This window comes from Spermophilus citellus (assembly GCF_964194105.1).
Source record: "Spermophilus citellus genome assembly, chromosome: 8".
NCBI classification, from domain to species: domain Eukaryota; kingdom Metazoa; phylum Chordata; class Mammalia; order Rodentia; family Sciuridae; genus Spermophilus; species Spermophilus citellus.
In genome coordinates this window covers 5,913,828-5,940,626 of record NC_138189.1, presented here as the reverse complement: position 1 = coordinate 5,940,626, position 26,799 = coordinate 5,913,828, and the positions used below count along the sequence as shown (strand labels likewise).

Genomic DNA, 26,799 nt, shown 5'->3' with positions numbered 1-26,799 from the left:
GAGACAATGTGTGAAAGGCCTGGCAGATGGGCATTCACAGATATGAATAATCACTTTACACGAGAAGACAGCATGCCAGTAGTTACTACTGAGGAGCCTGTTTTACCTGTTAGAACAGACCATGGCTTTTACACTGTGCTCAATAGAATCACTTATCTGCCAACAAATGATTCCCAAGATGCTGCCTGCGTGGCACCTGCATGTGGAGAGGAGGGGAAATAAAGTAGAGCACTGGGGTGGGGCTGGGAGCCAGGCCAGGGAGGCTGGTCAGGGAGGCTCTCTGAAGAGATAGCCTCGGAGACCTCAGACATGACAGGAGTGAGAGAAAAGGGCCTTCAGGTGGAGCAACCTGTGGGGGTCCAGGCTGGGTGGAGGCCAGGCCGTCCTCGCTGGACAGGCTTTGGCTGCACTGCTCCTCTGCACAGAGGCTAGAAATCCAGACTTACTCCCTATTTGTTAGGGCACTTTGGGAATACCCTTCCGAATTTTTGCCAAAGGCAGGAGGAGAAGGTGACACCCCACCACCTCTTCATGCCACTATCAAGAGCACTAAGAGGAAAATAGACACTAGAAAGCCCAGAAATCATGAAGGGGCTCTGACGGGCAGGCCCTGCTACTGGAGCATGCTGTGTGGGAACTGTGTTCTCCAAGCTGGACAAGGACACTATGACATCAGGGCAACTCCAGGAAGCAGCTGGTAGCACAGGGGGGAGGAGCCGCAGGCAGACAGTGCTGAGGATGAGCTGCAGAGCACTGGCCCAACCTCTTAGTGTTCTTCTAAACCCACCCAGAGATGACAAAGGAGAGCAGCCAGCCACAGGGGAATGGTAACCACACGGAGGTGATCTCAGAAATGAGGTGCTACTTAGCTTTCCCCTCATTACCATATCATCAGTCACTCCAACAATTACAAAGTGCCATTGTGGCAATTACAAAAGACCCATTTAATCTAAAGATGATTTTAATGCTGGTGAAAAAACATCTGCTAGGAGCCACAAGCATATATATGATGTATGGCACCTTTGGTTGTAAAGTGACGCCAGCTAGCCACTGAGATGATTATGTTAAAATTTACATTCATATGCAAACTGGACTCCCGCTGTTCACCTTGGCCTGCTACCGGACTCAAGTTACGGGACTTTACGGGACTGCTGGAGAGTTCCCATTGGTTGGGGAAGGATAGTAGGAGGGAATTCCGGAGGAGGTCGGAGGAGACGGGGGGTTCCGGGACGCGCGGTTCCGGTCAGACACCCTCGTGGGAGGACCGGTTTTTGACTCGCTGGCGCGGAGAGTGCTAGCGGCTTTTTCAAAATAAAGTTTTGTTCCTGCTTCAGTGGCTCGTGATTCTGTGCCCAGCCAAGACTGCGGCATTTGGCGGCCCGTGCGGGGAACGCCTGAAGCTTAGAGGTGAGTAAATTGCTCGCCCCTGAGGGAAGGCGACAGGATGGATGACCTTCTCAGAAAACAATGTGTTCTTGTTTTGATTTATTTTGTTTTTATTTCGAGCTCCCTAGCCCTAGAATTTTCTCAGGCGAACTGGAAAAAATGGTTGGCTCAAGGTTTGAAGTTATTCAGCCCTGAGAAAGAGAAAATTGATACAACCATTGTCTGCTCCGTCTTTGTTTCATTCTGCTTCGGCTTTGTTTTATCCTACCTTATTGGGTTAGGTTATAGTAGATTAGAATCCAATAAAAAACAAACCGAAAAACTGTTAAGTAAATTGTTAGAGGTCCAGACTATGGTAGAAAAAACGCTAGGTCAAGCAAAAGAGAAGGTCTCTCAAGCTAGTCAGACAGAGGAGAATTTAAAGAAAGCAAGCTTAGAGGACAAGCAGCCATCAGGTGGAGAATTACAACAGGAGGTTGCTACCAACTCCGTTCTATCACCAGAGGGCGTAACTCAGCCAACAGCTCCATCTACCGCTGAGCGGCCCTCAACTACCGTAGTTGATGGACGGAATTCTGAGGCAGGACCCCAAAGATTAGCATGCCCTGTACTTGAGCAGGCAGGAGGGCAACGAATTCACCGTGCTTTAGATTTCAAAACAATAAAGCAATTAAAGGAGGCTGTAACGACCTATGGGCCGCAAGCTCCCTTCACAATAAGCATGGTTGAATCTGTTACCAACTTGGACATGACACCAGCAGATTGGGCTAACATGTGTCGATCTGTGCTAAACGGAGGACAATATTTGTTATGGAAGGTTGCCAATGAGGAATTTTGCATGGAGACAGCTAGGCGAAATGCAGAAGCTGGGTACCCTCAAAGAAATATGGACATGCTATTGGGAAAGGGACCATATGAAGGTCAAAGACAGCAAATTGAATATGACCCTGGCGTATACGCACAAATTGCTGTAGATGCAGTTAGGGCATGGAAAACTTTACAGGGGCATGGAGACTTACAAGGTCAATTATCTAAGGTAATACAAGGAACTAATGAACCTTATGCTGAATTTGTAGATAGACTTATTCAGTCAGCCTCTAGGATATTTGGAAATACAGAACAGGTAATGCCATTTATAAAACAACTGGCTTATGACCAAGCAAATCGTTGCTGCAGAGAGGTCATTAGACCATGGAGACATGAGGATTTAAACACATATATTAAATTATGTAGAGACATTAATGAACAGGGGCAAGTCTTAGCAGCAGTACAACAGGCTTTAGATGCCAGGCCAAGAACATGCTATAATTGTAATCAAACAGGACATTTTAAAAGGAGTTGCCCCATAAGAGGAGGGTTTAACAAAGCTGGATATCAAAGGAATAGAATACCAGGTATTTGCCCACGATGCCGTAGAGGGAGACATTGGGCTAATGAATGCCGTTCTCAAACCACCATAGAGGGTATTCCGTTATCAAAAAACGGACAAGGACCAAGTGTTTACCCACGATATCGTGGAGAAAGGTATCAAGCTCCATTGCCAAAAAACGGACTAGAGGGCCCAATGCCCCGGGGCCCCAAACCACAAATATATGGGGCAATGGAGGAACCCAACAGCCCCATCAAGGTAGTGCCCAGGACGCATTATCCATTAAATCCCTCATCAGACAAACTAGAGGGAGCGCAGGGCTGGACATCTGCGCCTCTGCCAGAGCAGTACTAACCCCAGAGATGGGAATTCAAATCATTCCCACAGGAGTAAAAGGACCTCTTCCCAAAGGAACAGTAGGCTTATTATTGGGACGCAGTTCTTCTACACTAAAAGGACTTATGATAAGTCCTGGGGTAATTGATCCCGATTATGAAGGTGAAATAAAAATTATAGCTAGTTCTCCAAGAGGTATATCAGTAATTTCACCAGGAGATAGAATAGCACAGTTATTAATAATACCCAGCCTGCATGATAAATTTTCCAGTTGTAATGTAGAAAGAGGTTCCAAGGGATTAGGCTCCACAGGTGTAGATTGGGCTATGCTGTCTTTAAATTTAGATTCTCGCCCAATGCTAAAATTAAAAATTCAAGGACATGACTTTAATGGGCTGCTGGACACAGGTGCTGACCTCAGCATAATATCTCGTCAAGAATGGCCAAAACATTGGCCATTACAACAAGCCACTCAAACGCTTCGAGGCCTAGGAGTGGCAACAAATCCCCATAGAAGTGCTATGGTATTAGATTGGAGGGATCCTGAAGGATGTGAAGGAACTATACAGCCCTATGTATTGGATCATCTTCCTGTAAATTTATGGGGACGAGATGTCCTAGATCAATTAGGATTGACATTAACAAATAACATCAATCCTAACGCGCCCACTACTAGGGCTAAACAAGGCTTTAGGAAAGAAAAAAGATTAAGAGAACAAGAACAAGGTATGACAGCACCTATTCAAATAGATCAAGAAATAAATAGACATGAATTGGGTTTTCAGAAAGGGCCACTGAGACAATCAAAATTACTTGGAAATCAGAAAGACCAGTGTGGGTTCCTCAGTGGCCCTTGACTAAAGAAAAGATACAAGTAGCCCATGACTTGGTCAGACAACAGTTAGCGGAAGGACATATACAACCTTCCGTATCCCCCTATAATACTCCCATTTTTGTCATTAAAAAGAAATCTGGTAAATGGAGATTATTACAAGATTTAAGAGCCATTAATAATGAGATGGTTATTATGGGACCTGCTCAATCAGGGATTCCTCAATTGTCTGCTTTACCAAAAACCTGGCATGTTTTAGTTATAGATATTAAAGATTGTTTCTTTTCAATTCCAATTCATCCCGAGGATAGTCCACATTTTGCATTTACTATCCCTGCACTGAATCATGAAGGTCCTGATCAGAGATATGAATGGAAAGTACTCCCTCAAGGGATGGCTAACAGCCCAACTATGTGTCAAATTTATGTTAATAAAGCAATCCAGCCACTTAGAAACCAAAATCCTGAACTACAAATATTTCACTATATGGATGATGTGTTACTGGCACATAAAGATAAAAACACATTACTAGAATGTTATGCCACACTTACAAATTTATTGAAAAATTATAATCTAGAGATAGCAATAGATAAAGTACAATTAAATCTTCCAATTAATTATTTAGGAGTTCTATTATCCTCAACCATGGTCCGTCCACCAAAAATTCAAATACGAGTAGATCAACTCAAATCACTTAATGACTTTCAAAAGTTATTGGGAGACATAAATTGGATAAGGCCTTATCTAGGCATACCAACAGGAGAGTTAGGACCTTTATTTGATATTCTAAAAGGTCCATCAGATCCAAATTCACCCCGCATGTTAACGCCTGAAGCAAGAAAAGTATTAAAAATCATTGAAACATATATGGAAAATATGCATTTGGATAGAATTGATATAAGTTTGCCTTTATTATTTATTGTACTACCAACAAAAAATATTCCTACAGGAGTATTTTGGCAAGAAGGTCCATTATTGTGGATACATTTATCTTATTCCCCTAACACTATTCTTACTAGATATCCTGAGGCTGTAGGACAATTAATACTCAAAGGAATAAAAGCAGCTAAGGGAGTGTTTGGGATTTCTCCCAATAAAATTATTACTCCATATACTATGGATCAAATTGATGAGTTAGCTAATGAGTTAAATACTTGGACAATAATCCTGTGTAAAACTAGTGTTTCATTTGATAATCACTTACCATCTAATCCTTTGTTGTCTTTTTGGTCTAAGCATCCTGTAGTTTTTCCAAAAATGACAAGAAAAACCCCTATCATAAATGCTCCAAATATATTCACTGATGGGTCAAACAATGGTACAGCAGCAGTAGTTACTCCTGATCAAACTTTTACATTTTTAGTACCCAAACAATCAGCTCAAAAGGTAGAGCTTAATGCAGTATTACAAGCTTTTATGATGTTTAAAGATTCTGTATTTAATTTATTTTCTGATAGTCAGTATGTAGTTAATGCTATTAATTCCCTTGAAGATGCTGGTAGGATTTCCCCTTCCTCTACTGTTTTCTCTTTGTTTTCCGCTATACAAAGTCTAATCTGGGACCGAAAAGATCCATTCTTCATAGGTCATATCAGGGCACATACAGGATTGCCTGGAGCCCTTAGTATGGGCAATGAACTAGCAGATAAATCTACACATGACATACATATTTTCTCCACAATAGAAGAAGCTATAAATTTTCATAAAAGGTTCCATGTCAATGCTAATACTTTACAAAAGCGTTTTAAAATAACTAAAGAACAAGCCAGACATATAATAAAACAATGTCAAAATTGTGTGACATTTTTACCACAAGTTAATCTTGGAGTCAATCCTAGAGGACTAATACCTAACCATATTTGGCAGATGGACGTCACACACTTGCCAGAATTTGGAAAATTAAAATATTTACATGTTACAGTTGATACCTCTTCCGGATTTTTGATGGGCTCCCTTCATGCCGGAGAAAAAACTAAAGATGTTATAGCTCATTGCTTACAAAATTTTGCCACTGTGGGCGTTCCAAAACAGTTAAAAACGGACAACGGTCCTGGTTATACTTCCTCCTCTTTTAAACAATTTTGCTCATCATTTGGTATTACTCACATAACAGGAATTCCATACAATCCACAAGGACAAGGCATAGTTGAAAGAGCTCATCAAACTATTAAAATGTACTTATTAAAACAAAAGGAGGGAATTGGAAAGGGGTATATATCCCCCAAAGATAAACTTAAAATAACCCTTTTTACTCTAAACTTTTTAAATTTAGATTCATCGGGACTTAGTGCTGCGGAAAGACATTTGTACCCCAAAAATGTACATAAGCCTAAGGTACTTTGGAAAGATATTCTAACAGGACAATGGAAAGGCCCGGATCCAGTGATAGTCTGGAATCGGGGCGCTGTCTGTGTTTTCCCACAGGATGAACAGCAACCGATTTGGATTCCAGAGAGATTAACTAAAACAATTTCTACAGAAAAAGAAGATGATTTGACTCAAATCCATAACAGCTGACATCCAGAGCTCCAGCTTGGCTATTCTTACATCTGCGACAGTGATTAACCAAGGTTTTTTTTTTTTTTTTCAGTATCTATTTTATTATTGCATTTTTCCACATCATAAAGTTCTATTTTATTTTTGAGCTCATACAAACCTAGGTTAATGTTTTTCTGATCAGTTTTATTTTTTGACTGTGTTTTATTTTTTATTTATTTATTTATTTATTTATTTATTTTTTTTGACTGTGGAGTTTTTAAACATTGCAATGGAGATTTCACCTAAGTATAGTTACAAGGCCTTTATTTACTATTGTCTTATGTGTTGTATGTTGTGTGCACACTTCTGTTTTGTGTTGTATGTCTGTATGTGTGTATGTCCATATTTCTTATATGAGGAGCGCTCATGAAAAAATGGATCCGAATTTTTTCTTTATTCACGTGATTTATATGGTTTAATTTAAATTAGGTGAACAGCTGTTTATGATTGTTGTTAAAGATGGTTAACAGATCTGTTTGTTTACTAATTTAAATTTGGTAAACGGCTGTTAAGGATTGTTTTTAAAGGAGTTTAACAGATCTGTTTGTTTACTTTCACCTTTTCTTTTTATTATATTTAATAATTCTGTTCAGGATAATGTCTCTTTACCATCATTGCCAGAATTTCCATCTCCATCCCAATTCCAGTGAAGACTGAGATAAAACCAAACTACAGCTTCTATGATAGCTATCACAGTAAACTGTATAAACTGATACATCAATGAATATAACTCAACAAGTAATGCTATCAAGGACTTGATTTACTTTGGGAGGATATGGACATATTGATAGACTCCTCCAATTTGAACTGCTTACAGAACTTGCCTGGACTATATATCAGTTGCATACATTGTGAAATATCATCTGGTACACCGAATTGTGGTACTGCTGGCATATTTTTGCTGATGGTGTCACCAGTGATGCAATTTCCTTGCCAGCTCACCCCATGTTTATTGTGGTAATACTGGCATATCTTTGCTGATGGTGTCACCAGTGACGCAATTTTTCCAAAGGAGCCGTCAATTGGCTTGGTGTCGTGGCATTTCTGTATCCTCCTCCCTTCTACTAGTGATGGTCTAAATTTGGGGGCCAACAGAGGTGAGGCAAAGAACCTCACCCCCCCACTGGCACCAAGGCTAAATTTGGGGGCCAACAGAGGTGAGGCAAGAACCTCACCCCCCCACTGGTGCATAGGCCTATCCACAAGCATGGCTGAATGCTGGACCGGTAGTCAGCGACGGGTTGCTCTGATTACAGTGGATTCAACCTAAGACAGGAAGCTGACGCCTAAAGGTCAGTTCTCCCATGACGGGTAAGAACCATATGTTAAATTGGACAACCTACCAGGCACGGTCCCTAGCCACATTGCTTGTTGCTTAATTAAACAGAAGGGGGCAGATGCTAGGAGCCACAAGCATATATACGATGTATGGCACCTTTGGTTGTAAAGTGACGCCAGCTAGCCACTGAGATGATTATGTTAAAATTTACATTCATATGCAAACTGGACTCCCGCTGTTCACCTTGGCCTGCTACCGGACTCAAGTTACGGGACTTTACGGGACTGCTGGAGAGTTCCCATTGGTTGGGGAAGGATAGTAGGAGGGAATTCCGGAGGAGGTCGGAGGAGACGGGGGGTTCCGGGACGCGCGGTTCCGGTCAGACACCCTCGTGGGAGGACCGGTTTTTGACTCGCTGGCGCGGAGAGTGCTAGCGGCTTTTTCAAAATAAAGTTTTGTTCCTGCTTCAGTGGCTCGTGATTCTGTGCCCAGCCAAGACTGCGGCAAACATCTATTATTAGTAAAGTTATCCCAAGGCAATTTCTTTTTCAATTATGCTATTGCAAATTTAAAACACATGAAAAGCATATCAGGAATTAGGAAATCAAGTGGGAATGTATAAAATATATATTTGTATTTTTAAAACTTTGGTACAAATATCAGGGAAGGGCATTTAAGATGGCTACTACTCAGTGAAATGGTCTTAGGATAACTCATTAAAAATAAATAATGAGGCAGAGAATGGCATTACCATTTGTATTTCTTCTGGGGATAATTCATCTTCACCTTTGCCATCTCCCCAGGTTCCTAATTCAGGTTGTGCTTCGGTCAAAATCTTTTCTGTTAAAAAAAAAAAACAACAAAATAACAACAACAAAAAAAATGAAAATAGAAGGCCAAATAGTCATTTTAGCATAGTGTCACTCAGGATACAGATGTGTTACAAACAAGAGACTGAATGTTATTTTGCAGCTCTGTCTCTATTTATCCATTGGTCAACATGCAGCAATATTTAGGCCTTAAATTGTGTGGATGTGTGCATGTGTATATGTGTGAGGGTGGGGCAGATAGGGACAGTTTCAATATTGCACTGAATTCAACAATGGCTGCAGACTAAATGGACATTCTTCAGAACCAGTTTTTTTTTTTTTTTTTTAGTACATTTCATTTTACAACACACTCTCACGCTAACATCCTCCCTCCACTTTTAAAAGGTTACAACATATGAATGCTTTCACTGGGAAAATAAAAAATATATATGAAATTCTGTTCCCCAATCTCATTCCTTTTCTTGAGAGTCACTGCTTTGATGTAGCCTCCTTGACTTTATCTAAGCATATTCACATATAGATATGCAATTCCTTGTATATCTCCCACACCCAGAAATAATAGTCTTGTGAGTGCAGTGGCTCATTCTTCACAGATATCAACGATAACATACTGTCCTCAAACTTGCTTTTCAGATTTATCAATCTACCTTGGAGATCATTTTGCATCAGTTCAAATAGCTTGACTTCATTCTTTAAACTGTTGCTTAATATTCCATTGTAAGGATACAAGGTTTTCTTTGGTTTGGTTTTGGTTGTTGTTTGTTTTTGCAGTACTGGAGATGGAATCCAGGGCGTTTCACATGCTAGGCAAATGATCTACCACTCAGCTACACCCCTATCCCTTTTTATTTTGAGACAGGGTCTCACTAAATTGCCCAGGCTGGCCTCCTACTTGAGATCCTCCTACCTCAACCTCCTGAGTAGCTGGAGTTACAGGCATAGGTGTCTGAACGGATACAGTTTAGGTCACTGTAACTCCACTGGTAAACCTTCAGTTAGGTCAGTGTTCACTAGTCTAATACTGTATGCCCCTGTGGAGTATTTCTGCAAGACGGGTGCCTGGCCACGGAACTGCTGAACAGGAGGGTGTGCAGAGTTTAATCTAGAGAACTTTTTGATCATGGTTGGTCAAGTGACGGCTCCTTGATGAAGTTTATTGAGAAGGCAGGCTCCTAGAAAGGACTGCTCTCAGCACAATGCTGGAGAGATCTGCATGGGTTGTACCCAGGGCTTGAGGACAGCAGCAAAAGGGCAGGGACTACTCCTCCAGGAGGACTGTAACGAGGTCTCTGCCTCCAAAGGTGCCTGTGTGAATCTCAGCAGTACCTCTGAGCTTGCCATCAATTCAAAAGACAATACCATTTCTTTTCCCTTTCTTCCTCAACCTCAGTAAATTTCCTGTAGTTGATCTCAGTCCTAGGAGATGAGCACAAGTCCAGGGTCTTCTGACATGAAAAGGACTCATGACAGCAGCAGGCTGGAGATAGCAGACCAGGCATGAAAGATGTGGTTGTCACTGGAAAGAAATCTTCACAAAAATCCTCCACTTCCACCACAACAGTGCAGGAAAACTGTTTTCACCACAACTGTCATCACAGGAAAAATATATTTATAAGGCCTGGCTGAACGCATCCTTACAAACCAAGCTACCATTTCATTGAGATGACATCCTTTGGGCAGGGGAGTTGCATTTTCCATCCATCCTACTCCATCCCTAAGAGCTTGCTGTCTCCTGTCTGTTTTCATTACGGTGCCCATTTCAATTTTTTTAAACACATAAACCTTGTTCATGTCTGAACCAAGCAGTCTAGGTCTTTATAGCACTTTTGATTCCATGGCCATCTGAAGCCTTGTCCTGAACCCTGTAGCTCACTGCATGCTGCACCCAAAGTGGTGTCAAGGTCAAATGCTTGGTCTAGTGTTCAAGGCCTTCTGTGCTTTAGCCCAGCCCACAGTTAACTCCCGTTACTTTTGGGTTCTCCTCATCCCTTCTTTCTCTCAGATGCATCCAGGCCAATGGCTGCAAACTGCCTATTTCTCAGGAACCCCCCTCCCCCACCCCAGCTCTAAGCTCTCCCTGCTCACTCCAACACATACTCTGTACATCCAAAGGGCATCTTAGAAGGCCTGCAGGCCACTGTATTGATTCCTTCCCACTCTCCTGAGCTTTAGTGCCAAACCCCACCTCTAGCTGTGCTCACCTCAGGCAGCAAGGCCACCATTCCCCGTCCACCGTCTACCTATTGCTCCAACCCCAAAGCCTGCAGGCTGTTCACCCCTGGCTGTTCTCATCCTTCACATCTCATGTTCCACTTACCAGATAAGCTCAGGCTCCGAAATGCAGCAAGTGCTTCTCTCACCCCTCTACCATGGCCTCCCCAAAGGCCTACGCTACCTTGTGCCTGGGCTGTTGCAAGATTCCTGGCCCATCTGTCTGCCTCTGTGCTAACCCCTCACAGCAGTATCAGGGCTTTTAGGACCTAACCCAGACCACATCATGCTCTAGCTTCAAACCCACCAGTGGCTTCTTACCGTGCTTCAATTCAAAGCCTAATTTTGCCACAAAACACAGTCTTCTGCCCAGCACTGCTTCTCTGCACCCTTGGGGACATCTGATGCTACCTGCTCTTGCACTCTCCCATAGTCCTAGCAGGTGTGAGCTGGTTCTTTACTGGGACTGTCATCTGCATTTCCCTGATTACTAAGGATGCGGAGCACCTCTTCATGTGCTTACTGGCCATCTGATATTTCTTTTAAGAAACTTAAGATCTTTCGCTGATTTTTAACTAGTTTGTTTTTATAGTACTGAGTTGTAAAGAGTTCTTTCTATATTCTAGATACAAGCACCTTATCAGATATATAATTTGCAAACATTTCTTCCCATTCTGTGGGTTGTCTTCACTTTTTTGATGAGGTCCTCTGAAGCATGAAAGTTTTTATTTAGCCCCAGTGACTACCACTAATCTCCCCACATCCCTGAAAGGTGGGTACTATCATCCCCATTTTAAAAATGGGCGAACTGATATCCGAGTGCTGTCAGCGCTGGAGCTGGGCTCCAGACACCTTCAAAGGGGCACTCTTCATATGCCCTCTGTCTCCAACATGCCAGTCAGTGCTCTCCTGAAGGCCAAGAGAGCTGGACTAGACAGGAGATGGCCTCGTGCCTACATGGACTTTAACCATGAAGAGCAGCATTCTTTCACTCTGACCACTTATTTTCTACCCTGCAGAGGCAACTGATTCCTCTCCATAGTAAGGAAGAGCAACTGGGTTCCAGACAGAGACTCATGCATGTGTGCAGTTTTCCAAGCCATATTTGCTGAAGCCTCCTGTGGGTTGAGTGTGGCTCCAGTACTGGAGGTACAGGAATGAGCAAGACTCCTGCACTTGTGGGACTTCTGGTTAGCAGGGAAGACAGGTAATAAGAAAACAGAGAGGACTACTGGGAGGAGGGGAGAGACAGTCAGACAGGAAGTACCAGGAGGAGGAAGTCCTTCCTTCTCTTCCTACTAACCTTCACTCCTTGTGAATCCAGCCTGTCTCAAGGGATCAAGACTGTCTACACCCCGTCCCTGACCTCTAGACTTGTGAACCTAGTTTCTTACTCAACATCTCCCCTAGGAATCTCACATCCACGTGTACCACCCACGTTCCTGACCAAGCTTGCTCTTCCATCGTCCTCCACAGCTCAGTGAAGGGCAGCTCTTTCCTTCCAGGTGCCTAAGACACAGTGGCTCTTTTGGTGCCTCCTCATGCCCCACACCCAGAAGGCAAATTCTGTGGCTCTATTTCAGAAGACATCCGGCGTTCTACCACTGCTGCCGTGCTTGGTGCAGTCCGCCCCTGCCTTGCTGCTGGTGGCTCTAGAAGCCTCCCAGCCACTCATTTCTGTCCTTGCTTCCTAACATTCCATTCCAACAGGATGACCAGAGGGATCCTGCTGAGACGTAGTCAAGTGTGACAGTCCTCTGGGCAGATCTGCTCATAGCTTCCTGTCTTACTCAGTAAAGGCACAGTCTCCCTGTGGCCTACTGGCCCCCAGGACCAAGTTCCCAGCACCTTCCCAGTCCATGCCCTTCTGCTCTCTCCCCATCTCCAGCCCTGGGTGGGAGCTCAGCAGCCACACAAGACACACTCGTGTCCTGGGCCACTGCCTGCAACAATCCTCCCAGGGGCCACGGGGTTTTAATTCCTCAGGTCTTAACTGAAATATCAAGGTCTGCACCTCTGGGACAAGCCACGGCACACACCTGTTTCCACAGCACGCACCACAACTGACAGCAGCTAGCATCTACTTCCCACTGGGCTGAAGGAGAGGTGCTGATTTTCTGCTCCTTGCCATATCCCTAACAGCCACACTGCTCACTCCCATGCCCCTAGACCCATGAATGAATTGGCACCTGGCACAAGATATAGCTTGGGCCTGGGGCCCAGCAGAGGAGATGGGCTCCAGTTCTGCATAGGAGATTCGGAGCCCCAAGTCTGCACTGGCTTTCTCACTCTCATCTACCCTCACGGCATTTCCTGAATACATGCATGAATGAGCAGATGTGGATGCTGTGTGGACTGAGTAAATTTAGTAATGACGCATGTACATATTATCTTCTGAGAAGCCCATGATTTTGTGGGTGATGGTAGGGTGGGTAGGAACAGGAGGTACACTGAGCCCCTGCCTGTGAAGTCAGGGCAGCTGTCACCAGGAATGGGCTCAGGTTTGCAAACAGCATGGCCCACACCAAAGCCGGTGCTGTCCTTCTTGGTGCTGGGCTGTGCATGGGTTACGTAATCTCACTCAACTCATTTCCTCACATTTGAAACGCTGACAATAACAAACACCTCACAAGGCCCAGTATACATCACGTCTTTAACATGCCCAGCATGTGCCTGGTACCAGTGGAGGGCTCCATAAATGCTCATCTCCTTGCCAGTCCCTCCTGAAAGCTGTTCTGAACTTTAGAAAGGAGCTGTGGCATGGGCCAGGCTTAGGAAGCCACGGTGAGTAGTGAACGCTCTTGCTTGTGAGAAGCAAGGGATAAATGAGATGGAGAGACAGGAGGCAGCCTGAGTAACAGGACTTTTCAGAAAACAGAACTGTGCATGAATTCTGTAGCTGCCAGTTGTAAGTCACCCATCCTGGACAAGTCCCCCAGGTTTAGTGAGTCTTTGTGAGCCTTTCAGGGGGGTTTCTCTGAAAAAAGAGAGGCTCGTGGAATGTACCTGCAGGGGGCTGCTGTGAGGGTGACAACCACGCCTGTGAGCATGCGGGCCTGAGCCCCACACCCCAAGACAGACCACAACAGAGGAAGCAAAGGTGCCCAGCTTCTCTTGGCCCCAGCGCCCCTGCCTGCGAGTCACGTAGTGTGGAAACCTCTGTGCCACGTGCACTAACAGGCATCCTCTGCATTGGGTACACACAGAATGAAGATGTCCATGACAATAGGATATAAAGTCTAGAAAGTCATGGGGTACCTGGTATCCACAGCGACAGGCAGCATATAAACCCACTCTTGCACCTTGTCCTGCTGGCTTGACTGGCTACGAAAGCCACCGAGATCACACGCTCGCCCTGGCAGGACTGGCACGACGGTGCCGAGAGCACAGGGTTTTGCCTGGGGGGTAGCACTGCCTCCCTTGGCCCTTCAGCAGAGCCCAATCCCCAGGCAGTGTACAGGTCAAGCAGGCCCTTTCATCTGGACCCCAGCTCCCAGGTGACTGGACGGCTCTTCTTAGCCAACTGTGGACAGACAAAACCACGGCCAACCTCCCGCCGGCCTTGGCTCAAGCAACCACACACGCAGCTGGCAGGGGCTGGGCTGCCGCTTCTGTCCTCCTCTGCACTCTGGCTAGCGCCGTGAGGAAGGAATGCAGGGCAAGGCTTGAACTTAAACTCATACCTGGATGCTCTTCAGTGGCAAGTGTTTCTTCAGAGTCTTTTGAAGGATTCTGTGAAACTTTCTCAGAGGATGTGGATTCTCTTGTCTTTGTACTTGGCTCAGGTTCCAGCTTAGATCTAAAAATAAACAATTGTTTGCTGTAAAACCTATGCTACTCTTTTTGACAACAGAAGAGAGTCACTGCCTCATGGACCAGCGGCTATCTGGACACACCTCCACAGGGCACCTGTAAAGAGGCATAGGCATTGCTGCCTCAGGCCAGCACCCTCCGTGTCCCCAGCCACAGCATGGGAACAGCATCAGTAGAAGGTTGCAGTCTGAAATGCCCCCGATGGACACCACACTTAGTGAATGGGCAGTGAAGGCCCTACCTTCAACAAACCCAAAGCTGGATGTTCACTAATCCACTAGTTTTACACTAATTCAAAAGTCTTGCTGAATATGTGTGTGTGTGTACATATATATACAGTAGAAACATAATTTTGACCCATATTATATACCCACATATAAGTAATACTTAGTTTAACTATAAAAGCACAAGTCTTTAATACCTCCGAGGTGGAACCATCTCTGCACTTCCTTCCTGAACTTCTTCCCACAAGGGGTCTCCTTTTCCACCCAGGGGGCGTAGCTACACCTATTCAGAGAGGCTCTCCCTGCTACCCAAGGACCCTGCCACTCCTCTGCACCTGCTTGCTTCCTCTGCAGCAGTGATGAGTCTGTCATGCCCTGTCTTTTATCTGTCGTCTGTGGGAGCAGCTCTTTGCCTTCATGAGTCACATTTGCTGCTTAGCCCTGGATCCTGGCATTCAGTGCTTGCTGATGGTCTAGATAAGGGTTTCCCAAAGGCCTATGTGCCGAAGGCCTAGTCCCCAGCCCATAAGCACCTTTAAAGGTGAGTCCTAGTGGGAAGTACTCAGGTCACTGTTATGCACTTGAAGGAGATATTGGGACCTTGGCCCCTTCCTGTTTGTCTTCACTTCCAGGCTGCCATGAAGTGAACAGACTGCCTTTGCCACCCCAGGCTCAATGCAAGAGTGCGAAGTGACCAATACCTCTGAAACCATGAGCCAAAATAGACATTTTCTTCTTTTAAGTTGGTTATCTTAAGTATTTTGTCACAGTAACGGAAAACTGATAGTGTTCAGTAAGTATACATTGAATAAATGGATGCTTTACAAATACCAGTAAATGGCTAATGAGAGAGAAAAACTTTGCTTCCTTTGCTGAGAAGAAGCTTTTTAGTTTGAATCCATCCCATTTATTGATTCTCTATTTTACTTCTTATGCTTTACTACAGTGACACAGCCATATCAAACAACAGGCCCCGTTATGAAACAACAGGCCTTGTAACAGCTTTATATGACACTGTGAAAATCCCAGGCAGAGTGCTAGGAGGGTCTGTGATAAAGTCCATGTTGCCAGGCAGGCTGTAAGTAAGGGAACAATGGAAACATGTGAGGGTGACTTATTAATGCCAGCTAATGTTTACTGGGGGCTTATTATATACTGGCCATTTTTCTAATAAGCACTTACATGGATAAATGTATTCAATTCCAAAACAATCGAAAGAAGGCACTAGTAGTAATGACCTTTTTATAAAGAAGGAAACCAAGGCCTGAGGAAATTTGGACACTCATAAGGGTCATAAAACACATGGCTGGTTTGGGACAGGACCTTAGGGACCTAGCTCTGGAGTCCACATTATGTCAATTCAACGAGGAAAAGAACGTCTGTTTAACAAACATTGATGGAATGAGTAGATATTTATAAAGAATAAATAAACTCCAACCCCCACTTCACTCCATCAAAAAATTAATCTGACACACACAGTAGACCTAAACAAACCACCAAGTCAAAAAGACTCTAGAAGAAAGCATAAAATAATATTTTAGTGACCTTTGGGCAGAGAAAGCAAAAATTTCAAAAATCTGGCTTTCTCAAAATCATGTTTCTATTCATCCAAGATATCATTAGGAAAATAAAGAAACAAACCACAGAACAGGAAAAATTATTTGTAGCACGTATCTGACCAAGGAATTGTATATACAATAGATAAAGAACTCCTATACAAACCAACAAAAGGACAGATAATTCAACAAGAAATGGGTAACATATTGCTAGACATAGGGCACGTCTGTTAATCCCAGTGATTCAGGAAGCTGAGGCAGGGGGGTTGCAAGTTTGAGGCCAGCCCCAGCAACTTAGTGAGATACTCAAAGTTTAAAAACAAACAAGACCGGGGATGTGGTTCAGTGGTATAGCACACGTGGGTTCAATTTCCACAACTACAAAACCAAACCAAAACAAAAGAACCAAGAAGAAGAAAAAGAAAAAAAGGGGAGGCAAGTGGGTAAGATACTTGAATAGATGCTTCAGGAAAAAATATACAAATGGTCGATAACACACGAAAAGGTGGGACAATGAGAAACCCCCAAGCATTCACTGGGACAGCTTAGGAAACAATCAGCCCCTGATCGTAGTGGGGACCTGAAATGTATGTAAGCACATACTGCTAGAAGGTATGTAAAACAGTGTTACTATTTTGAAAAACTTACGGCAATTTCTTACTAAGTTTAAGAAACATCTCCACTACGGCAGAGCAACCCACACTTAGGTATTCATCCCAAAGAAATGAAAAGAGGTATCCACATGAGGGTCTGCAAATGCATGCTCACAACAGCCTTAGTCAAGAAATGGAAGCAACCTGAAGTTGCCCACGTGAGACCCGACAAGCCAGCTGTGGCGCACGCCTGCGACGCAGCACCACTGTCAGCGAAGAGGGAGTTCCTGACAAGGGCAGCAGGGACAGACCTAAAAGATGCAGTACGCAAAGAGACCACACAAACAGCTCCAAGGACGAATCTATTTAAGAATAAACATTCCACATTTGATTTTGTATATAAATATAATTATAAAATTTAACATTTGCTACTTAACAATTTACCTCAAATATTGCTAAAGATAATTAAGTAACCTGACACATTGGCCAATTTTGAAACTAGCTTAAAATAAGACATGTATCAACCAGAATTTTCAGGTTTTTTTACAGTTACTAAATGACAAATGGCCTAACAGTTCCTAACCTGTTTTCCCATCTATAAAATGGGGCTGTGAGGGTATCTTTCCTGTCGAATTCCTTGTTTATTTGCAAATGCTTCCTTAGCACACCCAACAGCCACAGTACGAGCTATTACTGCTGTTCTATGGTTGCAGCTGCTGTCATTACTGTGGAAGGAGAAATGGCAGTGGTTTGATAAAGAAAATTTCTTCTGAAGTAATACGCGTCCAGCACACATGGCCACCGGCAAGGTGCAGGCCATCAGAGGAAAAGAAGTGATGAAATCCATTCATGACTCAGAGCTGAGAAGCGGGTGCACTGAGTGATCTGCACAAGTGACTCAGCAGGGTCTTCCAGCGCTGGCGCACTCGCAGCAGATCCCTCGGCTGGCACACCAGCGGAAGGTCAGGTGGAGTCTTGACAGACTGTCAGGGGAGAGGTGTGGGCAGCCTTTTCCTTGGCCCCGGTGCTCAGCAGATGACCTGCTGCCCTTGCAGACTGCCTTGGTCATCAGGTTCCTCCAGCAGTTCCACAGACCCCCACATCTGGAGGCTGGATCCTTAAGCCATCGGCAGAGAAAGACAGATTTAGAAGAGGGCCAGGAGACAACAGATGGCTTGGTCCTAGCCTGCCATTTATCTGCTGCATGAACGTGCTTCAATCCTCTCGCTCTGAGTTTTCTTCCTCTGTAAAACAGATAAAACGCCACCCTCCTCAAAGGGATGTGGCGAAGATGAAATGAGAAGGGGCCTAGCATGGAGCCCGGTCCGCAGCAGGCGCATTCCTGGGCGGCCTCTTGAACTCTCAGCCTCCTTCCCTCTTGGTGAGGTGGCTCACTGAGGCTTTCTCACTCTCACCTCCTGACGGTGAGAGACCTGCTTTTTCCACTTTCACATCGGCCACTCAGAGTGGATGCAAAGACTAACACAGATTCCAAAGGTGCCATGTAAAATATAAAGGCTTTATAAACTCTTACTACTACTATTTTAGAGCACAGAAATTATTGGGAGCTTCACAGGGTAGGTGTCACTTAGTTAAGATCTTGAAAAGGGTAAGATTTTGCCAGGCATAGGGGAGAAAGGATCTTCTAGGCATAGAGAATCTAGGTTGAGCTTCTGGGTCACAGGATGGCATTTAACTTTGGATAATTATATGGCTCTTTATAATACAGACAGAATAACTTCATATTTGCATTAGCCACATATGAGAGTTCCAGTTGCTCCGTGCCCTCCCCTTCATATATCATTTTAAATTCATTCATTTTAATGTATGAAATGGTATTTTGTGGTTTTTAAAAATTTCACTATGAAACAACTATATGCAGCAAGGAGGTATAGTACAAAGAACCCTTTTTCCTAAACCATCAGGGAGTAGGTTGCCAAACTGATGCTTCTTTACTTCTGGCTATTTTTTCCCCCAGTACTGGGAACCGAACCCATGGGTGTATTACCACTGTATTACCATTCCTTTTTTTCCCCCTTCTCTTTTTATTTAAAAGTTTTATTGGTTCTTTTTAGTTATACATAACAATAGAATCCATTTTGATAAAATTATACAAGCATGGTCCCCATTTCTTTTTTTTCTTTCTTTTTTAAATTTTGAGACAGAGTCTTAAGTAGTCCAGGCTGGTCTTGAACTTGAGATCCTCCTGACTTAGCCTCCTGAGTCACTGGGATTATAGGCATGTACCACTGAATTACCTTTGACTATTGAATGTATTCTTTGATATAACCAGAGTACAGCCATCAAAATCAGAAAAGGCATATCAATACATGACTTCCATCTTTTCCTTATATCCCGGTTCATTTTTGACCAACTCAATAATCTCCTTTGTTCAAAGGATCCAGTTCAGAATCACATGTTGCATTTACCTGTCATTTCTCTTCAATCTCCTTCATTTGAACAGTTCCTTCAGTGTCTCTTGAGTCCATGATTTTGACACATAATAATATGCCAGTTATTCAGCAAGATGTCTCTGAATTTGAGTGTGACATTTCCTGGTGACAGGAGTCAGGCTGGGCAGACATCACAAGTGCTGCTGAAACCTCACGGCAGCCCACCAGGTGGTGTGCTCTCACTATGCCCACTGATCAAGGTGGCAATTGCCGGGCATCCCACCACAAAAATTAATCTTTTCCCCTTTGTAGTTAACAAGCATTGAGGGGAGGGTGCTTTCACATTATATATTTCAAACTTTTAATTAATTAATTATTTGTATTCCAATGGACTCATGATGTTTTATTTCATGAAATATTTTGTACTTTGCTGTCACTTCTTTTGGCTCTGGTGGTCTCCAAGTGGGCCAAAAGAAACCCTTTTACACTTTAGACATGTCCCTATCACTAGAGTCCTTCCTTGCTTTCTGATACAATCAAAAGTTCCAGGCTCATTTTGTGCTCTCCCTGCCCCAGCCTAAGAACCAGTCATTTCTGCAAGAAGGGTGGTTTCTTGACACTGAAACTCAGAAACCAAGATCTGCTTATTGCTACTGGGGTGTCACTGCATCCAGGCCCTCCCAGGGGACAGAATTAAAAGACACATGCATGCATTTTCATATGTATGCATACATACATGCCCACAACCATATTCATTTCCATGCTGCCTGTGGAAATAAGATACTATGAGTTCATACTAGTACCTTTCCTTCTGTCCCATGACTACAGGCCTCATTCTGGCTTCTTCCCTTTCACTTCTATAGTGAGAAACCTGCCTATCCTCCTCTATTTCTTCCTTGATCAATCCCTTACAGGCACTCACCCCTCATCCTGCTGCCCGCCACTCCTCCTGGTGGGGATGCACCACTCCTCTTGTTGGGGCTCTGATTGCTGTGTTGACCATGCTGCTCAGCTTGACCTTCCACTGGGAAACCTCAGCTGCCCACACTGCACCCCTCTTACCCCACCTCACTTCATGGCTCCAGAATTGAACTGTTTTGGAAGGGGAAGGGCATAATTGACTTTTGGATGAAGGTTCCTTTAACATCTGCCATCTCTGTATCCAGAGGATGGCAATGTACTAGTTTTCAATTTAAATGAACGAAAGCCTGCAGTGCAGTGGACTGAGACACAGGGGAGTGCCTTTTTCTTTTTTAACTGATAAAAACAGATTCTAATTCTACACAGAGTATCTACTGAGATCCTCAGGGAAGTTACATATTAACTAGTTGAAGGAAATTTGAAAACAGCCATTTTAAGAGTTCTCGGGAGGATCAGCATCTACCCCATTCTGACGGACACTGACCTGGCTAGGCCCACCCCTGCCCAGTAGGCTTCCAGGACCCACCTTGAGGACCTTAGGATTCTGTTTAAAATTTTAAAAGAACAAAAAGAGACGTAAAAGGGGAGGTGTAGGGAGGGAGGGAGAGAGATTTGGGGGCTTTAAAATAAGAAAACATGGGAGAAATTCTTTGCAAACCTTAAATAAGGCCCATATAAATCTTAGAGAGAAATGGCTCTTTTTCCAGATTTAAGGACTGCTCTTATGCTGTTTTCCTGCCCCAAACAAAGGCTCTGGGTGGAAGAGTGTTTTCGGTCTGTCACAGGATCGTCTGCAGCACCCAACATGGCTTCCAGGCAAAGGGCAATGGCTCCTGCTGCCTGGACCAAGTTGTCCCTCACACAGCAAAGGCGCAATGGGCCACAGATAGGACACACTGCTCACGATGGCCTGTCATGGGACAAGCACAGAAAACAAGAGCAAGCACCTGCAGCCCTCTGACTTTGCCCTCCGATCATTTGTTTCAAGTCATTAAGCAGACTACACATCAGCTCAAGTGTCATCTGCTGCTGGGTTAGTCACTTGTGGCATAACCTCAGAACCTGTCACATGCTGTAGAACACACACCGCGTCCACAATAGACAGCAAAATACTGAAGTAAAGAAATGGTTCTGAGGGACTCTGCTCTGAGCCAAGTCTACATAGACTTTCTGTAAAGAGCTACAGGGTGAATATTTTGGACTCTGTAGATTATATGTAGTGTCTGTCTCACAGCCTTTCTTCTTATTATTTTACCTTTAAAAAATATAAAAAAACTTTCAGTTGGAGGGCTGTACAAACAAAGCCAAGGTCTAGCTTGGCCCATAGGCCGTAGTTTGTTGATCTCTCTTCTAGGCAATGATTAAGGCCCTGTTACAGAGTAAACAGTGCAACATTTCTGTCATGGGTCTGCGTCACAGGGCAGAGCTTCTTTTTGTTCTTTCTTCATCTTGATCACTGCCACTATCATCATCCCCAATTACTGGCAAAACTTAGGAGCTCTTACGAAGTATAGGGCCCTGGGTTAGAGGTGATGGATACAAAGAGGTAAAAGATACAATCCTCTCCTTACCAGTCTTAGAATCCGGAAGGGGTGAGAGGGCTAAATTATAATATAAAGTGCCTTCTTCAATTACCAGGTAAGTACTGTGATATTATGTATTATAAAAGGAGGAGAAGAAATGAAATGCGTAGAATGTTGATCTTTTGTATCAATATTAGGAAGCAATTAATTATAACTCAAGATGTCCTGCCTAGCCATGGATCAACGCAGCCTTTTCCAAGGTGCACTGGCCAGCTGTCCGCACAGTCGTGGCTCCATGCAGGCAGGCCTGGGGTAGGAGGTTGCATAGACTCTGAGAACTCTGAACACTAAGTGCCTCTCTAACCTGTCTGACAATGGAAATAAATAAACCTACATAAGTTTTAGGTGAGATCAGATAAGTACACCTCACTGAAGTCACCAGGGTTTCCCCAGAGCTCTTGTCTTCCAGAATTCATAGTCCACGTGCTCAGCACCAGCTTGGCGCCACATGAGGGCCTCGCAGCAGCTGCAGAGCTCTGGCCTCCCAAGCTGCTGGTGTGCAACCTGCTCGGTGGTGGGAGAAATCCTCACCTCCCACTAATGGATTTCACTCTTCTCAGGTCTCCCTTGAGACAGGGAAAGCAGCCCAAAGTTTCCACTTCTAAGAACATCAGTGTACTAGTGAAAGGTAAGTGTTTGGAGGATGGGCCAGAAGAGCAGACATAAGACCCCAATAACAGTGATCACTGTCCCTCTGTCCAGCTTGGCGGGTGCCACTGCCATGCCAGAAGTGAAACGCCTCGAGGATGGGTAAAGAACCTCCATCTAATAATGGCACTCACATTTTAAAAAATAGACTCATGGTCAGAAAAATGCAGAAAGGTCAACTGACACTGTTTATGGCTTAATGAACAAAAGTACTTTCATCCAGTTTGGTACGAGAGCCCTTTGGTATGGTAGATTAACATGACAGCACCGTTCTACGAAGATAACCCTAGCATGTAATATCTTTCTTCCTACACCATGAACAGATTACAGCAATCACGATGTTCCTTAACCAACATATGAGTGACAATAATGCCATAAAATATTTGCAGTCAGATTTCTCAAATCAATTTCATATGAACAACTTTTTTTTTAAACAATAACCACTGACAACAAAAACAAAGAACCCACCAATTCGACTTGACAACGCACCAGTTCCACTACTGGCTTCCCCCCGAGGACAGGCATTATGCTGTATAATGAGCTGAGGTGGCACAGGGACAAATAAGCCAGTGGCATCTTGAAGAGACAATGTGCTGCACCTGAACAGCACACAGGGCACCCATGAGGAGAGCCATAGCACTGCCTGAAGGAGCTGGAAGAGACTTTACAGAGCAGGCAATTTTCACTGGGGCAGGAAGGATGAGCAGAACTTTGTTCACCAGATGAATTGGGTGGGGGTGGGGGAAACAGAACATAAGCATTCGTGAAAGGCATTCTTGGGTGGAGAAACCAGCAAGCATTAAGGCCCAAGAGCCTCAAAGAGCAAGGCCTCTTTAGGGCAAAACTGTGGTAGGGCCTGGCCGAGCATGTGTCACTGGGGACTGCCTAAGAAACAAGGCTGGGGTGCAGTTGCTGTGGCTTTGAATGCCTGCTGTGTCTCTGTGAGACACAGCAAGCAAGGGAGTGAGCCCACCTCCTTCAGACAGAGCCCACTGCCCAAGGTGAGGAGCCAGGAGTAGAGGGCTGGACTACACTGTGGAGGGACGCACAGCTCCCCACTTCCCTCCAGGTCTGTGCGAAAAGTAACTGGTGCAGGGCAGCTAGCTGGCAGGAAACGGTGCTGCATTTCACTGTCTACAGAGGACTTCCTATCTGACTGATTTTAATTTGTATTTTAGTTGAAACCTCTGCCAAGGGCAGATGGAGGAGGAAGCAGCAAAAGCCTCTTACTTTTCCTCCTATACCTGTTGGGTCTCCACCTGGCATTGTGCAGTGACATCTGCTGCTCCTCCTTGGTAGTAGTGTGAGTCTAGTGGCCACCTTCCCACCTTCAGGGTCCATCACATGCCATCGGAGTCTGAACTGCTTCCCAGGACCTGATTAGACAAACTGGTCTCTGCCTGGGACGTTCTGCTCACCGGTTCCCCAAACCTGGACTGCCCGCTTCCTGGAATTTTCAAAGCCAACATGGATCCACTACTTGAAAATCTGCCCAATCACTCAGGTTCAGACTGCAGTTCAGTGGGCAGCAAACTCAAATTTGCCAAGCCCCTGTTTCCTCATTTATAAAATGAGATACTAATATTTACTAATAAGGTGGTTGCAAGGCTTAAAGGAAATAAATTAACATACTGCCTGACATGTGGCAGGTGCTTGATGGTAGATGATAAGTTAACATTTATTACTCCAAGTATTTTATGTATCCACTCATCTTCTTCCCACAACACTATAGTTATGAAGATAGATACTATTAATTCTTCTATGGTACAGGCAAGGAAACTAAGGCACAGAAAAATAAAGCAATCTGCTCCAAGTCACACAGCTGGCAAGTGCGGCCAGAACTCCAGCACAGGCTGTCTGGCCACTGGGGGCCCGGGCTCTGTGCTCACCCTCCACCAAGCCGCTTCTCTCTTTGGACTTCCTGGTGGCCTCACTGATTCCGACCTGAGAGCACTATCAGGGGCACCTGACATGATATAAGGAAACCTGTCCCAAAATATTATGTCCTGATTAAGTTGGTTAATTTTTCAAGTTTTTATAGCAGCCCAGTCTGCCTCTAAGTTCCCTGAGGACAAAGACTTTATTTTTTGCTTCTCTCAAATTACCCTCTTGGTACATTATATAATAGTAACTATCTGCTGACAGATAACTTGCCTGATCTACTTATTATCATGCCCAAATGCTTCTACCCATTGGCATTTACTGTTTCAAATCTATTTAACAAGTGTGCAGAGAAAAGCTCACATGGAAGGCCTCAGACTGCCATCCTTAGAAGGGCCTGCTTGCAAGGCTAGCTCTTGGTGCATCTGAGAACCTGAACTTTCAGGGAGTTGTGCCATCTAGCTGAGAGGAGCAGCTCCCCGTGACTAAGCTGGGTGTAAACAATGTGAGCTGAAGGGCTGTGACGCCCAACTCTGCTTTCCTGCTGGCATCTGGAGTTCTGATACTGCCAGAGAGAAGGTGCCATGTGACCAGGTGCCAGTAAAATCCCTGGGTAGTGAGTCACTCCTGAGCTTCCCTGGTAGACCACACTTCACCCACTGTCACGAGTCACATGCTGTGTGACTCCCCTAGAAAGTGTCCTGGGAGCTCCTAAGTGTCCTGGTCTCATAAGGATTTTGTCCCATAGCCCCCCCCCCCTTTGATGTTCCTCTCTGTATCTGTTCAATATGAGAAACCAGTCATGAGCAGAGCTGAGGCCAAGTCCTGGACCTGAGAGCACTATCAGGGGCACCTGACATGATATAAGGAAACCTGTCCCAAAATATTATGTCATGCTATCTTCTCATAATGTTCTAGAATATTTCCAAAGTTAGTTGAGAAGTGCTCAAGATTCAGAGTATGGACACAGTACTCACTAAGGTGTTTTATTTGTTTGGTTTTTTTTTGTACCAGAGATTGAACCTGGGTGTTCAACCATTGAGCTACATTCCCAGCCTTTTTTTTTTTTTTTTTTTGGAGGTAGAGTCTTGCTAAGTTACTGAGATGGGCTTTGAACCTGTGATCCTCTTGTGTCAGTCTCCCTAGCCACTGGGATTATAGGCGTGTGTTACCACATCCAGCCCACTGATGCTTTTCAGTCTCCATGATGGGCTGGGCTGCTGAGATGGCTGCCACTGTGCCCAACATTGTAGGAGGCTGTGTGAGCCCAGATGGGAAGGTGGACAGAGGCACACAGAGGTGCACAGGAAATACTGGTGCCTGGTCTGCTACTTCTTGGCCATGTGGCCTTGGACAAGTCAGAACAGTCCCTGTGTGAAATGGGTGCTGGGCTTGAAAACAGGTGTGTGCTCAGAGCATGTGGCATCTCACAAGTACATGGGTCACACTGGCCTTATGGAGCACTGGTCACTGTGCCAAGATCCTCCCTCAGGAAAACTCTTTCAAAGATAACAAGAAATATGTGGGGGACAGAGATTGGGGTAAAATGGCTTCATAGAATAATTAAGAAGCAAAATGGGTAAGAGCACAAATTTCAAATCAATCCCAGCTCAGCTACCTCCAGACTGTGGGGCTATGGGTGAGTAGCCCAACCTGCTCAGCCTCAGCTGAGGAGAGTAACAGTACCTGTGAGCCAACAGAGCTGAGCATAGCACCTGGCACACAGCCCGCAGTAAGCACTAGCTAAGGCACTTTATGAAGAAATTCAATCTCAATATACATCACAGAGGAAGTGCTCTGTGAACTTGAGTTACCACTATTATTATTATTATTAACTGAAAAATACCAACAGAGGCCATACTTACAATCTCTTCTTATCCACCACTCGTTTAACTCGAATGGCTCTCTGTTCTGAGTAAAGTTTACACACTCCTGTTGAAAGGAAAATAGCAGAACAGAGACCATTTAAAATGGCTTCTCAGGCAAAGGTATCATTAAATATAATGAGACACTACCATCTTCAGCTAGCAAAGCTGAATTCTGAATTCATCTATTGTGAAAGGCCACATTTGACCTTTAAGGGAAGATGAAATACTTTTTAAGTAATCTTGAATGAAATCCAGAACAGCAGTCCTGTGCTCCTTCACTTGCTGGGAATGTATCTCCTTGTGGGCTGTAACAGAAAAGACAACATTCAGGCTTCTGTATTCAATGAGCCTAAAAACAATGCATCAGATTCCCTTTCTTTATTAAAGGTATTTTTAAAAACACAATCACAGAGCAAGTCTTATGTAAGTGAAACTGTTTTTAACAGTAAGATAAGGCTTTGCCAGATGAAAGATTAAAGCCAGAGGAAAACTAGTCAAATAATTCATGGTTTCTTATAGCACTCAGGGATAGTCCTTG

At 44.3% G+C, this 26,799-nt stretch overlaps 1 protein-coding gene across 5 annotated transcripts in view; it reads right to left on the bottom strand.

The window, feature by feature from the left end:
• STX18 (syntaxin 18) overlaps positions 1–26,799 on the bottom strand; it is a 139,839-nt gene that overhangs the window by 29,407 nt on the left and 83,633 nt on the right. For 4 of the 5 annotated variants that reach the window (XM_081303945.1, XM_081303944.1, XM_081303943.1 and 1 more), the window contains exons 4-7: positions 26,468–26,566; positions 26,259–26,325; positions 14,465–14,580; positions 8,492–8,580 (exon numbers count right to left, since the gene is read on the bottom strand). In XM_081303945.1, coding sequence (XP_081160071.1) covers positions 8,492–8,580; positions 14,465–14,580; positions 26,259–26,325; positions 26,468–26,566 — 371 coding nt within the window. The remainder of the gene's footprint in view (positions 1–8,491; positions 8,581–14,464; positions 14,581–26,258; positions 26,326–26,467; positions 26,567–26,799) is intronic. The other variant, XM_081303946.1, reaches the window with a different exon arrangement.